Source organism: Tursiops truncatus, chromosome 2 (genome assembly GCF_011762595.2).
Source record: "Tursiops truncatus isolate mTurTru1 chromosome 2, mTurTru1.mat.Y, whole genome shotgun sequence".
Taxonomy (NCBI): Eukaryota; Metazoa; Chordata; class Mammalia; order Artiodactyla; family Delphinidae; genus Tursiops; species Tursiops truncatus.
The window spans coordinates 170,983,376-171,000,208 of NC_047035.1; the positions used below are offsets into that span (position 1 = coordinate 170,983,376).

General features: G+C 43.6%; 1 protein-coding gene across 8 annotated transcripts in view; it reads right to left on the reverse strand.

Annotated features, from left to right (window-relative positions):
• The window catches only part of RSU1 (Ras suppressor protein 1), a 363,740-nt gene that overhangs the window by 311,559 nt on the left and 35,348 nt on the right, over positions 1-16,833 (reverse strand). For all 8 annotated transcript variants that reach the window (XR_004525414.2, XR_004525413.2, XR_004525412.2 and 5 more), the window contains one exon: positions 2,003-2,123. Coding sequence is in view for 5 of the 8 variants with exons in the window: in XM_019933503.3 (XP_019789062.1) it covers positions 2,003-2,123 (121 nt within the window). In the remaining 3 variants the exon portion in view is untranslated. The remainder of the gene's footprint in view (positions 1-2,002; positions 2,124-16,833) is intronic.

Genomic DNA, 16,833 nt, shown 5'->3' on the forward strand with positions numbered 1-16,833 from the left:
AGCCTGTGCACCACAACTACTGAAGCCTGTGCACCGCAGCCACTAAAGCCCACGTGCCTAGAGCCCGTGCTCTGCCAATGAGAAGCCCACGCGCAGCAACGAAGACCCAACGCAGCCAGAAATAAATTTTTAAAAAAAAAAAGGCAATTACATAGTCCTGAGATAAATGAACCCATAAATAAAACAATGATGATGATAAAAGTGAACATTCAGGTATGGCTTACTATGTGCCAGGTACTATTCCTAGCATTTTTTTTTTTTTTAGTGAAAGAAGGTTTTATTCAGGGAGATACACACTCCACAGACAGAGTGTGGGTCATCTCAGAAGGCAAGAGACGCCAGGGTACGGGGTTGTCAGTTTTTTTAGGGGTGGGTAATTTCAGAGGCTAATGAGTGGGAGAGTATCCCACCTATTTGGGGGAAGGGGCGGGGATTTCCAGGAATTGGGCCCCCGCCCACTTTTCGGCCTTTTATGGTCCGCCTCAGAACTATCATGATGCCTGCAGGTGTGTCATTAGCTGATGTGTTACAATGATGTTTACGGAGGCTCAAGGTCTAGTGGAAGTCGACTCTCCGCCATTTTGGACCTTACCTATAACTATTAACTCACTTAGTAAATGATAAGGAGATTAACAGTAAGAACACATGTCTAGTACATACATCTTGTCTTAGCTTCTTTCTTATATGCAAATGAAATATTAGGACTTCATAATTTTCAAATCAGAGATGTAAACGGAGGGTCCTTTCTTTTCTGCTCTGCCAGATGGGTACACAGTCTCTCTATTTGTAGGAGGAAGAAGCTATCTGATATCCAGCTCTAAACCCTACTTCCCCTCAGACCTTGGGAGAAAAGAATGCTCGCGGAGCTTACAAAGGGCGTCTCTCCACCAGAGTGAACCGCAAATTAAGGGTGTCTAACCAGACCCCTGGTGGAAAAACATAAACTAAAAATCAGTCCATGGATGATTTTTTTTTCATGATTGCTTCCTAGTAAACGGATAAATACCTGGCCCGCGTCTACAGCCACGCCATGTAAATCACGAATGGAATCACAGCACTTCGTGGCCGTAATTTAATGAATGTATTATTCTACACGGAGGATGAGGCAAGAGTGGGCAGTTTCCTTGAACAGCTACAACAATGAAGCTGAAATCCAGTAGGTCCGAGTTCTGGGTACCATTTAGGTGTCTGACGGACAAGGCATGGCCCTCCCAACAATGGGGTTCTCTGCCGAGCTCAGCCACTAACCTCAGGGGCAATCAGCAGTAAGTCACTTAACCTCTTGGAAAGGGCTTGGCTTCCTTCCACAAAATGAAGGCGGTAATGCCTGCCCTTCCTCCTTCCCAATTGTTAAGAGGGTCAAATACCAGTATGAGGACTCTGAAAACTGTAAAGCCTTATAAGAACACAAGGTAGTATTATTATTCACTGCACCCTGATTCTGCAACCTCAGCTGAATCAAAACTCCTCTCTTCACCTTTGTATAAAGAGAAACACAGGATTATAATATCTCGACTGTAAAAAAGAAAAATTGTAAGAATCAATGAAGCAGTGTTGGGAAATGTATCCTCCCGTCCGTAGATAAGGAAGGTGCTTTGGACACTATTTCTACACTACACAGAGAGAAAAAAATAAAGCATATTACAATTGGTCTGCACAGTTCCTCCTAGCTATGCAAATAGGTCCCTTCCCGGTCAACATAACAGAAATAAAATTTTGTTGGAAACAAAATACAGTATTAAAAAAAAAAAAAAAAAAAAGACTCCCTTATTGCAACAATTAGCTTCTCAATTAGTGCGCGAATAGATATGCGCTAATGTAGGCCACTGGAAGGATGTATTAAAACAATAAAACTTTTTTAAAAACCTAACGTACAGAAAGAAATTAGAAATCAGCTTCTCCTATGTAATCCTATAAATGGCAAGCCCCGCCCTCGCCCTTGGCCACACCCCTTTTTAAGCCCCTCCTCTTCTCAGTTTCCCTTCCCCTTCGGGAGACTCACCCCAGGTTCAGGTGTTTGAGTTTCTGAAGGCTGCTGATCTGCGTGGGCAGCTCCTCAATCTGGTTATTAAAAAAGTTAAGCACTTCCAAATTCTTCAGTTCTGCTATGTTTGGCGGTACAGCTACGGAGACAGAAACGCTGAGTGTGAATGCAGGAACATTTGTTTTCCTTTCAAATGAGAGAAAGATGAAACTCCAGCATGACCATCTTGTTCACGTATATACATCTTACTGAATTTCTGTAGGTGTTTCTTAGGTGGTAGCTCACCACCCGCTAGACATAGAAATGTTTCTTTAAAGGGCAGAAGAGAATTTCTGTGCCATAAACAGTCTATAAGTGAACATTACAGAGCATTATATACTTCTATTTTTTTAATTTAATTTTTTTCCTTCCAGTTTTATTGAGATACAACTGACATACAGCCCTGTATAAGTTTCAGGTGGACAGCATAATGATTCGACTTACACACAACATGATTATCGCAATAAGGTTAGTGAACATCTATCATCTCACAAAGGTACAAAAGAAAAGAAAAAGGAAAAAAATGTTTTTCCTTGTGATGAGAACTCTTAAGATTTACTCTCTTAGATGTAAAATTATACTTTTATTGTTGTCATGTAATGACTACTAATTGTCTTCTTCCTTTTGGTTTCCTCACATCTCCGCCAAATGAGAGTCAGCAAACTCCAAATCCCTTCCCGAGTAATGTAGCATCAGGTGTTTCAATAATCTGTTATCTGAAGAGCTGTTCTCTTAACACTGGACTCAACCACAATGATTTTTAAACTCAACCGTGAATGATGAAAACAGTCCACCTGCTTAGTTTCTGATTTTGGCCTCTGGCCTTCACACGCTGATCAATACACACACACACCCTTATATCAGGTTGGCAACGTATCACAGCACTGTTATACAGCCGTATGAAAAATGAACTCAGTAGCACGATATGAATATGAGTCTGCAGGTCAAGAGTGGTTTACTTTATAAACCATGGGGGAGCTGAAAGGTTCTTCCCTCCCTAGAGTATACACCTGCCAATACAAATGTAAAAGCCAAAGGCATCTTTACCTCAAAAGTACTCTCAGCGGAAAGCCTTGCAACAGACTGTACTTCATCTACCCCATTGCTGCTTCAGTCTTTCTACAAACACTGGTGACGGGCCACCAGCTCATCCACGGTTCATGTAAACTCTTAATACCAAGACTATTCAGGTAACTGAAACCATGGACAAAGGCCTTGGGTACAAGAGAAGAAAGTGTTATGTCTTATGTCAGTACATCTTCTTCCCATCCCAACACCCCCCTCCAGGGGTGCCCCAGAAGACTGGGGAAACCTGGGGGCACTTTGCTTAGAACCACGACCAAGGTGTGCGTAACATTTCCAGACAGACACCTGAGATATTTACGGCGTCGTGAATGTGGGTGAGCCCTATCTGTACGATACGGCTGCAAAAGCATATGTCCTTAGCTGTGTCATCAATAACACACTTTTGCGGGAATGAATGGTATTCACTTTGTGCAAACGACCGCGAACAAGTTCATCAGGCTGTACCTACTAGGTTTCTAGGTGTTCGTTTACCTGTTCTCTCTACCTGGACCCTGAAGTGTGTAAAGTGCAAATCTACAGATGGTTACAGCCCTGCTCAGAAACTTCACCCTTTCCCCGTGCACCCTCCAGCTACCATTAAGCTTCTCTCCCGGTGCATTCATCTAATTAGTCTGAAGAGCAATAAAGAAAGTTAGTGCGACCAGGAGAAAATGATGGTCTCGATTTGACCACAAACCAAGAATAATGCAGCCAGAATTACTGCCACCTTCCTGAAGTTACTTTGCCAATGCAATTAAATGCTGGTCCGAAGGTATCGCCTTTTTTGACAGGATGAGAGATTATTTCACTCTCCTTGCTAAATCAGTCCAATTTAAAACCACAAATTATGCTAAATGTGATTTAGGGCTTTGTTTTGTGGACACAAACAATAACCCCACATTCGATTTACTCAACCTCTCCCAGATTTCTGGTGCGCATGTGAATTTTTTGCTAAAGACTCCATTTAAATGAGAAGGGGAAAAACTTACACAGCTACGTCTTCCTAAACTACAGAAACCAGCCCCCTCCCCGCCATAGTTAAATCCAAAAGAAATTGACCTTCAGACCTATCTGGATGGGATAACCTTTGCTCTTTCAACAAACATTTAGAGAAGGCTATTCTGTGCACAGAAGCATAAACTTTTAGCGCCTAGCGTTTCAATACTTTTGGGATAAAGTAACAGAGGCATGCTATTTAAAGAAAGTAAGTTACAAAAGAAGGGGTATCAGAGTCATCAATGGAGACAGGTCTAGTGCTTGGAAAGCAAACCAATCCCAACAAAACTGTCCACAAAAAAACAACCAGTTAACAATATGAGTAACAGCTGTGCGGTAACCAAACCATACACAGATCCACGAACACGTTACGAGAAGCTACTCTAAAAAGGGAGCAGCAACGTGTCACCAGTCAGAATATCCTGGTGCAATTTTCAAAACAGCTACGTGACATGCTAGCAAGAAGCAGCATTTTAAAATACAACCAAGCAGGGACTTCCCTGGTGGCGCAATGGTTAAGAATCCGCCTGCCAGTGCAGGGGACACGGGTTCGAGCCCTGGTCCAGGAAGATCCCACATGCCACGGAGCAACTAAGCCCGTGCGCCACAACTACTGAGCCTGCGCTCTAGAGCCCCTGAGCCACAACTACTGAAGCCCGTGCACCTAGAGCCTGTGCTCCGCAACGAGAGAAGTCACCGCCATGAGAAGCCCGCGCACCGCAACAAAGAGTAGCCCCCGCCTGCTGCAACTAGAGAAAGCCCGCACGCAACAACGAAGACCCGATGCAGCCAAAAATAAAAAATAAATAAAAATACATACAATATAACTAAGCAGTGAGCATCAATATATTTCTTATCATGCATCTGAAATGTTCCTTTTCCATCCATCTGTCCAGCTTCTGACCATGACCCCCCAGCAGTACACACGCAGCCTACAGACAACAAGAAGCTGAGTCCACAAAAGAAACAGAGGGGCCGTGTAATGGAAGAACCCAGGAGGCCTGGCCTGCTCATCCCGGGCTGGCTCTGTACTCCCCGATCAGCCCTGAACTTGCTGTGTGTCCTTAACTCAACTCACAACCTCTCTGGGCATCCTTTTCCTCCAGTAAAAAAAAAAGAAGACTGGATGATGACCATGTCTACATTCCCTTCCACCTGGCTGTAGCATTCTAGGATTCTAAGAAGAGCTGGATTGTGAAAATCAATGATATGGGTTTAAATAATGCAACAAACGGGGCCCTCAGTTAGGAAGCTCCGCCATGCAGAACTTTGCTTATGACAGAGAATTCAGTATCATTTTCTGTCTAACCAATGATGGCTGCTTCAATTTTGAGAATTCAGTTGCTAGAGGAGGGTGCAGAAAGGCCCCTAAGGACTCTCAGCTGTGCCCTGTCTCCTACATGCCACTCTCTGCTTTGGTCAGAGGATCGGTGACCGCTGGGGATGCGCTAGGCCCAGAGCGCCTGCCGTGCTTTGCAAAAGGGGACAAAGATGACGTCACGTCCCCCAGGAACTACGTATGCCCAGAGACTGATCTCGGCGTATCTTCTGGCATTTGTAATTATTCAGACTAACAAGCCCAGGAAGACCCTCTCTTCCTTCAAGTCCTTCTCAATCTGACAACCTGAAAATTATTCTAGAGTTTCTTCTAGAGAACCATGTACCGGCCCAGACTCAGCAATCAGCCACTGCACGGTTTCTGAGTGGTTCCACGACAGGAAACCTGAAGTGCCTGGGGGGCTCGGGGACGGCGGGCAAAACGGGGCTCGTCTGATCTCCATGAACATCTCTTTACAAAGCTCCCTGGGGCAGGAGGCACTGGATGGACACAGCAGACAGACCAGAGGTCCAACCCTAAGAACCACTGACCCAGCGCTACTCGTGAACAGCGCGTAACTCCTAAAAGGACACGTATCTGTCCTCTTCGGTTACATGCGGGAGACGTACGGCCACCGGACGCTGCACAGATGAAGCGTATTCACAAAATCAATGTCACCTTCAGGAACATGCTTCCCCCACTAGCTAACAGCAGCCAACCATTTCTCCAACGTAAGAACCTAAATCAACTATTGTTGTAGCAACTGGAGCTTCGCTCCAAGAGCATTTTGTTCTAGAATATACAATTAACCATCGCACAATCAGTAACATATTTTCTTAAAGGCTTTTAGGAGTTAATTCACACAATGATAAACAGCAGAAGATGCTCTGGGGCTGGGTGGGCCAGGATGCAGTCACTAGTTATGTGTGGCTATTTCAACTTAAAGCTAGAGTGGGGGGACCTCCCTGGCGGTCCAGTGGTTAAGACTCCACGCTTCCACTGCAGGGGGCATGGGTCTGATCCCTGGTCAGGGAACTAAGATTCCGCATGCCGAGAGGCTCAGCATGAATGAATGCGTAAATCAATGAATGAATCAATCAATCTAGAATGGGTATGTCAGTTGGCGTAGCCTCTAGGGAAAAAGAGGATGGAGGTTCCTCAAAAAATTAAAGATAGAACTATCATATGATCCAGCAATTCCACTTTCGGGTATTTAATCCAAGAAAAGAAAATCACTATGTCAATGAGAGTCTGCATCCCATGTTCCCTGCAGCATTATTCCCAACAGCCAAGATATGGAAACAACCTAGTTGTCTGTTGACAGATGAAGAAAATGTGATACATAGACATTCATTCTCTCTCTCTCTCTCTCCCCCTCTCCCTCTCCCTCTCCCCCTCCCTCCCTCCCTCCCTCCCTCTCTCTCTCTCTCTCTCTCTCACACACACACACACACACACACACACACACACACACACACACACAAACAGAATACTATTTAGCCATAAAAAAGGAAACCCTACCATGTGCAACAGCATGGATGGACCTTGAGGGCATTACGCTAAGTGAAGTAAGTCACACAGGGAGAGACAAATGCTGTATGATCTCACTTACACGTGGAATCTGTAAAAACAAAACAACAACAACAACAAAAACGCACCAGAAAACCTCAAAGCAAAAGATTTGTGGTCACCAGCGGTCCTGAGGTGGTGGGGTAGGAGCTGAGGAAACTGGATAAAGGTATTTTTTTAAAAAAAAAAAAGAAGAATAAATAAATTTAAACCTAGATTAGTTGACATGAAATACAATCAGTAATTCAGTTGCTTGGTCACAGTAGCCACATTTAAAGACCTTGTAGCTGCACATATGGGTTTAAATAATGCAACAAACGGGGCCCTCAGTTAGGAAGCTCCGCCATGCAGAACTCTGCTTATGACAGAGAATTCAGTATCATTTTCTGTAGCTGGTTGCAGCCCCCACATGTAGCTCGTGCCTACCATACTGGATAGCACAAATACAGCACATTCCAATCACTGCAAACTTCTGCTGGACAGCACTGCTCTAACACAGGGGGCCTCTGGAAACTAGTAAGAAAGGAAGGGAGGGAGGGAAGAAGGAAGGAAGGAAGGAAAGAAACAAATGAACTTATCTGCAAGACAAAAACAGACTTAGAGATATTGAAAACAAACTTATGGCTACCAGAGGGGAAATGTGTGTGTGTTTGTGGCGGGGATAAACCAGACGCTTGGGATGACCACACAAACCCACCACTATATATAAGATAGATAACCAGCAAGGACCTACTGTAGAGCACAGGGAACTCTGCTCAATATTATGTAATAACCTCCATGGGAAAAGAATCTAAAAAAGAATGAATATGTGTATATGTATAACTGAACCACCTTGCTGTACACATGAAACACTGTAAATCAACTGTACTCCAATAAAGTTTTTAAAATAAATAAATAAAGCAGTGGGCCTCAAACCCTCATGTACATCAGAATTACTGGAGGGCTTGTTAAAACACATATTGGGGGGGTACCCCAGAGTTGCCGACTCAGTAGTCTGGGGTGAGGTCCAACAATCTGCATTTCCAACAGGTTCCCAGGGGATGGCGACGATGCTGGTCTGGGAACCCTATTTTGGATCAGAAAACTTTAAAGTCAGTGGTGACATGAAAATCATGAATCCAATGCGCACGTCCCTGACGGCACACACTCACGAGGAATGAGGTTATAATAACCAGTAGGATCCCAGTTAGGACTCCTCTGCCACCCCAGTGAGCTACTGAGACTAGGGGCTGATAAAATGGGAAAAAAACAAAAACGAAAGACACTTCAGGTGGCGAAAGCACCCAACCTGGGGGCTGCAACCAAACCACTTCCCATCACCGTCTGCTTTCCCACACAGCTCATTCCCGCGAAATCAGTGCGGGGTAGTACGGATGACGCTCAAGGGGGAAAAAGTACCGCATCCCCTAATCCACGAAACCAAGTCCCCCGGCAGCAGCTCACCACACCCGCGTGTGCTCCCACGGCGAGGTACCACTCGCTGTACCTCTGGCCTCGGAAACCCTGTGGGTCACTGCAGAGCAGTGGGCACCAGCGATGGCAGAGGCAACCCAGCTGGGCTGCAGCCCATCCGGCAAGAGCATCTTGCGGCCCCCGAGGCAAAGAAACTAAACCGTGAAGGGGGACAGGCACCACGCAACCCAGAAGGACAGGTGCTCGCCTGAGCGCAGCCCACGGAAGGGCCGGGGGGGGGGGGGGGGTCACGCGTTGGTCTTTAGAACCATCTGGTCGGCGCTGAAAACAGGGTCCCCTTCAGCTACAAGAGGGGAGGAAGAGAGCAGGCCTCAGCTGCTGGGAGCCCGGAAGCTGCTGGAACACATGGAGGTTCTTGTCAAGTCTCCCCACTGTCTCCACTGAACTCCCCTGACAGCTCTTCCTACAGCATCACCCAGACTGGTTTCGGCTCTGACGATTCCTGCAAAGGAGCAGAACTAGACCAGCGTGTGGAAACCAGGGGTCCCTGCCCGCATGCCTCTTTGAAACCCCAAATTAGTGGCTCAGCCGTCGCCTCCTTCATGGGAAAGCAGTGGGATGCCGGCCGCCCCATGTGCAAGAAGAGGGAGCCTCAGAGCAGGGACCTGATGGGAGCCACGGCCCACAGCGAGACGGAGACTAGGACACAACCCGGTGATGGGCACGCGCCCTGCATTGCCAGGGGTGAAATGCTACCATCTCGGGCTCACTTCCAGGAACACCAAAGTGCCCCTGACCCACGGGCCAAACAATGCCCAAAGATCCCACATGGGATAAGGTAAAGCAAAATAAATTCAATAGCACTGCTTCCCCAAACCTGACATATTTATACTAAAAATAGGAGATCTGCGGGAATTCCCTGGCGGTCCAGTGGTTAGGGCTCAGCGCCTTCACAGCCGAGGATGTGGGTTCAATCCCTGGTTGGGGAACTAAGAACCTACAAGCCATGCTATGTAGCCAAAAAAAATTGGAGATTTTTGTCTGTCGTCCTAACAAATAAAAATGCCCAGTCAGATTGTCACATGCTTCTGCTGCGGTATGAAATTTCTTTAACGAAGGAGGAAGGGAGGGTAGAAGAAAATTCAAACGGGGCCCGTTACGCTGATCCTTGAGTTACACTGCTGCAGTGAAGTTATTAGAAAAATGACCGAAAACATCAGCATATGTGAAAATGAGTGAGATTATGTGTTAGGCAGTCAGTGGGGGAAGAGCACCATTTGAGAAGCAATGGTGAGAGCAAACACTGCTTTGCCCCAATATTTGATGAATATGATATTGGCTAACAAGCATCCCCCTTCACCCTGGTGGGAAGACACCAAAGTACCAGAAACTATATGAAATGTCAAACTATGTGAAATCTGAATTGGGCCATTCTTGGTCAGAGTAAAAGGAAAGCCCTCTTCATCCTTGGCTACACTAGCTGGAAGGCACTAGTCTATTCACACCACAGAGGTAATGTCTAGGCTAATTATATAGATGCCAATTCTCTCAGCAAATTAGGAATCACCGTCCTGAATGCCATTTTAACGATTGCATGTAAAGAAGAATCTCCTCACTCTTGCAAATAATTACCCTCTTCAGAATTTTATATGCAAAAAAAAAAAAAAGGTCATTTGTACCTATCGTGATTAATGGCTTTTGTTTTCTGGCCAAAGACGCGAGGTGGATAATGAACTAATTATATCTTAGTATAAGAATCTGAAGTTCAAAGGTATACTGACGATAACCAGCTTTATAGGTTTTACGGGATCTCCCCCAGAGCAGCTATTAAAACACTGAATTAGGGGAGTTACAGGTTATTTAAAAACATAAAGATTATGGAACAGTAAAGCAAATTCTCATTTAACAGGATCTACATGTTCCTCAAGGTAAAAATGAAATAGCTAAATAGCCACCCAACAATGGCCAAGATGCCCCAAATACTATTAGCATAATAAGTGACAAAAATGATGCTTTCCGTTAATCAACGGTACTTCCCGAGCACCCACACCCAGAAGGACATACTTAGTGTATCCTATCATGGGCTTCCGTAAGATTCTGCAGCTCAAGTAGTTTTAGTAACCAAAACTATCCCTGACTTAATTTAATGAAAAAAAAAAAAAAAAAAAATGGTCCCACTTTTTCAGCAACGATGAGAATAATCAAGTATACAAAAATTACGGGAAAAAGTTACAAGCAAGCAGTAAGGCAGATTTTATAGTATAAAGTCTAACATGCAAAAATATCTATCCCTGGGGTCTAAAAAGTGTGTACGCACAGCCAAACAAATCCTCTAAGAAGCTGACAAGCATGGATTTCTGCTCCTCTGAGGATGCAAAAGTTAGCTGATGTCTGAATCTTGCATTAAAGTTCCCAGAAGGGACCAAGGAATGGTCCGTGCAGTTTCCAGGTGTCCTCCCAGACCGTGAATTCTTTTAGGAACACACCTGCGAAATCACACTCCAGCGCCGAGGGGCTACAGCAGCAACCAGCCAGGACATCAAGAAATAGCTTTAATTTGGGAGCTGGGTTGAAGCAGCAGCACCAAGCGGAAAGGCAGTGACCTTCAAGGGCCTGGGAGGAGGTGACACCCAGTGAAGGACCAGAAAAGGGTGGAGGTTCCGTCCTCTAGCAAAGATGCCTAAGAAGTCTGGAAACACGGAAAAGAGCGAGAAAGAAAAGACCACTGAATACATTTCAATCCATCAATGCAGAAAGCAGGCTCAGGGACACAGAAGGAGCTATCTAGGCTCTTAAACTTTAAAAATTATTACAATGTAGTATTCTACACACACTCTCTCAATCCTCAATTATTAAGAGGGAGACTGGACAAATCCAATTCCCTCTCTCTCACACACACACAGCGCTTTGCCAACAGTTCACGTCTTCTTTCACAATTAAGAATTACTTCAGCAAATGGATATGTAACAAGGTCCTACCGTAGAGCACAGGGACCTACATTCAATATCCTGGGATAAACCACAATGGAAAAGAATATGAAAAAGAATGCATATCTATGCATACCCGAATCACTTTGCTGTACAGCAGAAATTAACACAAGATTGTAAATCAACTAGACCTCAATAAAAAATAAAAAAAAGAATGACTTCAGCAAGAGGGCAGCCACACAGGGCTGCTTCTCTTCCTTCCTTGCCTTACGTTCCGGTGGTGATGAAGGGGTACACGAGGCAGAAGGAAAGGGGGTGGAGGAAGATTCCCGGGGCTGGAAAACCCACACTGTACCTCTGTCAACTCCCCTTCTGATCATGACTATGCCTTTAACGCTGGGGAGGCTCCCTGCTCTTCTGTTTGAACAAGTGATGGTCAAGGGCCAACGTCTGGTCCACAGAGCTCCGAGACTCCCTGGAGCGGGGCGTTACTGCACACGGACATCATCAGGGGAGGCAGCAGGGGAAGGAAGGGGGAGCACAGAGGCTCAAAGCCAGAGTGAGGCCCCCAACCTCCAGCTCAGGTTCCTCAACCATGTGAAGCCTGCCGCCCCCCCAGATACAGAGCAAGCCCTCCAAAACCAACCCTTCCTTTCACACTCAGGTCACGGTCTCTGGGGGATGTGGTCTTTAGAAGCGAAAAAGCTGTGGACACCTTATCCTTTAGTCCCCGCACAGTTGGCCGGAAAGAAGGGCTTTACGGAGAAAGATGAGAATGCGTCTCAACTTCTGGAAGGATGAGCACGACTGGGAGAGAAGGGCAGGCACTTCTGCTAGGAATCAGGCGACTGCAACAGAGGCTACACAGGCGGGAAAAGCCTAAAGGCACAGCAGAAGGTTAGACAAGAAAGTTCAGACCCAAAGCAGGAGAAAACGGGTCGACGAGTTTGTTAACTCGTGGTCCACTGTATCAGAGCGGTGTTCTGTCCTGTTAAGCTGACTGACAACGGGAAAGAAAAACTGAGAACAGAAAGGCTTTCTCAATGTTCTACTGGAGTTGAAGAAAACATATATATATGTGTGTATATATATATATATATATATATATATATATATATATATATATATACACACACACTACTGGCATACCTCGGAGATACTGCGGGTTCGGTTCCAGACCACCACAATAAAGTGAGTTTCCCAGTGCGTACAAATGTTTACACTATACTGTAGTCTATTAAGTGTGCAACAGCATTATTGCTTAAAAAAAAAAAGTCTTAACTTAGTGAAAAAATACTTTATTGCTAAAAAGAGCCCACCATCATCTGCGCCTGCGACGAGTTACAGCAGTGATAGCAAAGATCACTGATCACAGACCACCGTAACAGATTTAATAATAAAGAAAAAGTTTGAAATATTGTGAAAATTGCCGACATGTGACACAGAGACACGAAGTGAGCAAACCCTGTTGGAAAAATGGTGCTAACAGAGTTGCTCAGTGCAGGGCTGCCACAAACCTTCAATTTGTAAAAACACGAAGTATCAGTGAAGCTCAATAAGGCAAAGTACAATAAAGGAGGTCTGCCTGCATGTGTGGGTCACTCAAGATGACAAATTCTAGGGGCTTCCCTGGTGGCACAGTGGTTGAGAGTCCGCCTGCCGATGCAGGGGACACGGGTTCGTGCCCCGGTCCGGGAAGATCCCACATGCCGCGGAGCGGCTGGGCCCGTGAGCCATGGCCGCTGAGCCTGTGCGTCCAGAGCCTGTGCTCTGCAACGGGAGAGGCCACAACAGTGAGAGGCCCGCGTAGATTACAAATTCGTATTTCATAAAATTTAAGTTGAAGCATGTAAATCAGATGTAGCTTATGAGCACTTTTTAAAAGCTATCATAAAAAGAAGGAGCTTCACATGCCTTAAAAATCACCTTTCTGAAGTTTTGCACATATTTCCAGGAAACATCTCCTCTAAGATACAGGATTGGTGTATCCACACTGCAAATATACTAATGTCATCCCTCCCCTACTCAAGGTTTCTAAATCTGAGCTCCACGCGCGCCTAAAAAACTCATGGATGGTTTTAACAGGATCTACAAACCTGCTGAAATTATAAGGATTATGTGCGATTTTCTAGGAATCATGGACAAGGCTTTCACCCTCTTCTTAAAAACGGTGAGTTATGAAATGTCAAGAACTGCTCTAAAAGAACGTATATCACCAAGTATTGCACCTTTTAGAATATCCGCTCCCCCCGCCACCATGATACACACACATTACCTAGAAGACAGAGTCAGATGATTTACATAGAAACTTCTGCTGGTAGATAAATTCCGTTTGAGGGTTCTATTATAAATAGTAAAAGATAGCCAGGACATGGACGCAACCCAAATGTCCACTGATGGAGGAATGGAGACAGAAGATATGGTACATATATACAATGGAATACTACTCAGCCATTAAAAAGAATGAAATAATGCCATTTGCAGCAACATGGATGGACCTAGAGATTGTCATAATGAGTGAAGTAAGTCAGACAGAGAAGGACAAATATCGTATGATATCACTTATATGTAGAATCTAAAACAAACGGTACAAATGAACTTATTTACAAAACAGATATAGAATCACAGCTGTAGAAAACAATCTTATGGTTACCCGAAGGGGACGGGGGGAGGGATAAATTGGGAGATTGGGATTGACATATACACACTACTACATATAAAATAGGTAACTAACAAGGACCTACTGTATCGCACAGGGAACTGTACTCAATTCTCTGTAACGGCCTATATGGGAAAAGAATCTAAAAAAGAAAGGATATATGTACACGCGTAACTGATTCACTTTGCTGTACAGCAGAAACTAAAACAACGCTGTAAATCAACTAGACTCCAAAAAAATTTTTTTTAATTTTTTAAATTTTAAAGAAATAGTAAAAGAAACCCTTTCCAAGATCAGCTCCCCACGGTGGGTGAGCTAGGGTTTGGAAAGTGACAAGTTTCCATTATTTCGCACATAATGATCTCCACAGCCTGCCACCTTTCTGAAATTCCCATAAGTGAAGTTGTTCCCTTTAAAAATCTGTTGTGGAAGAATTAACACACTACCCTTAGCTTGCTTCCTCTTAGCACAGGGCAGGACTCCAAGAAGAGGAATTCTAGAGTAGGTACATTTGGGATGGTGGGGCTGACATGAAAGGGATCAGAGGATGACAAGTGTCTGAGCGGAGGATACAACTGCATCGAAACCCACCTTCTCCAACTTCACCCGCTGGTCTTGGACTGTGCTGGTTCTGGACCATGGGGCCAACAGATGCTTCCATGTGACGGCCCTGCATGCTTCCTTACTAAAACCCAAAATAACAAACTCCCAACTACAGGCGCTTTTTTAAATGGTACCTAGCCAGTGGCACCATCGGAAAGTACTGGTCGATTAATAGCTTGTCTGGCTCAATACTATGTATACATTTTTTCGAATCCAATCTTTCAAATGATGGCACAGGAACAAATTGATGAATGTGCACTAATTAAAAAAATAAGCTATTGATCAAAGCCTCTGTATTATAAATACATTTGTACTTTGTTAAAATGCAAACAGCAAGTTGTTTTGATACTGTCACAAGGTAAATTCATGACAGAGAGGCGATTTATTTTGCATATTCTCCCTCATAGTTTAATTTCATACAAGCCATGCACAAGAACTTTTGCATAAGGCATGACAAATAATCTATGGAAGAGGAAATAACTAGACATTTGGCAATAGGAAGGTGCTGGAAGACTGGTGAAGGTCATTCTTACAAGTTGGGACAGTTAATTTTTCTCATTCATCTCAACAATCTATTATGTCTGTCGAAAAGGGTTTCAGTTTATTATGCTTTTTAAAAACTGCTCACTTTTCTTCGTTATAATTGCAACTGCATATTTTGAGACTGCAATATTTTCATGCAAAACATGTTCCTTAATTCCTTTATAATAAGACGTACAGTAAAGATACTATCAATATATATATCTGCATAAAATCTTAAAACATTATATTAGCTTCCATGTGTTTAGAATAGTATCTTTATAAAGAAGTTACTGAAATCACTAAAGAAAATACCCTAGTATTTTCTTGTTCATTATAATTTTGAATTCATAGATAAGCTATAACTAATAAGAAACAGCCTGTTAAAAAAAAGACATAAGTTTTGCCATCACACTTAGGTTTACTGCCTGCCTAGCCATTTCCGACACATTAAACGACAAGACAGGGTCACAGTTATGGCTGGCAAAGCTGCTAATATCTCAAGAGAATGTTTTACATGACAGTTAAAAGTTCAAAGTATAAAACTAAACAATTACATTCAGAGACCCACACTTATGAAGGTTTACATAGAGCTGGTTGTTCAGTGTTTGCACAAAGCAAAAAGACCTCCTTTGCATCTTGCGGAAAATGAGGAGGGTTTAGTCCTTAACATGCATGGGTCACAAAATGAAAATAAATACTGTTGTCACATTTAAGGTGCTGGCAATATTTGTACATAGGTTTGGCTGTAAGAATAAAATTCTTTTTCAAATTAAGAAAAGCATCACATTGAAAAATTGATGCTCAGAGACTGTTTTATCAGTGACACAGAATGTAATTCATTTCAGAATGCATCGTATTCTTCCCTACACAGTGGCATTCAGTAAAAGAATCAGTTTAAATATGCACAAAATGCACGGTTATTTTTAAATTAAAATCTAGTCACATACATACATATTTTAAACTTCTTTCTTCCACAGGAGAAAAAAAATCTCATATATACTCAATACGAAAATGACTATAAAAGGCAATAAAATCCTCTCACTTTAAACAGACTGGAAGAAAAGTTTCTAACATGAGAAAGTAGCCATAATAAACACTAAAAATGACACGTGACACTGAATGTATACTTAAATTTGGGGAGCCAAACAGAAAAATAACATACCTCCTTATCTACATTAATTATGGCAAAACTGCATTATGTAAATGGAAGTAGTAACATCCCTGTTGGACGGAGCCGAGAAACTTGCAAAAAAATGTCGTCTGACAACACAAATTTGATTTCTAATCTTTTAGTACAAAATGAGGAGGAAAAAAAAAAAAGTAACGTATCCCAACAGTGACCTCTAGTGGACAAGGCTTAAAATGGTTTGTCTCAGAAAGAAATTCCTCTTTAAGACTGCAAACAAGCAGAAAAACATTTACAAAGCTAAAACTCCCAATACCATAAAAACCAGGGATCAGATAAGGCGCAGACTGAAAAAGACTCATCTAACCCTGGCTTATTTACAAGGGAGGGTCATCACAAGGCAGGAGAGCAGGGACACAGGAAGATCACCTTTGAAATAATGCTGTGTCCCCATCTTAGACACCACTGAGAGCAAGCAAGCCCTTGAGTCTATCATCTCGGACTGCTGGACTTAGCAAAACGTACCACCTACCAAGCCACTAATCAACCGGCATTAACTGAGTGTCTGTTTCATGTTCTGCACACTTCTGGCACTGCTGTGGGATGGTACAA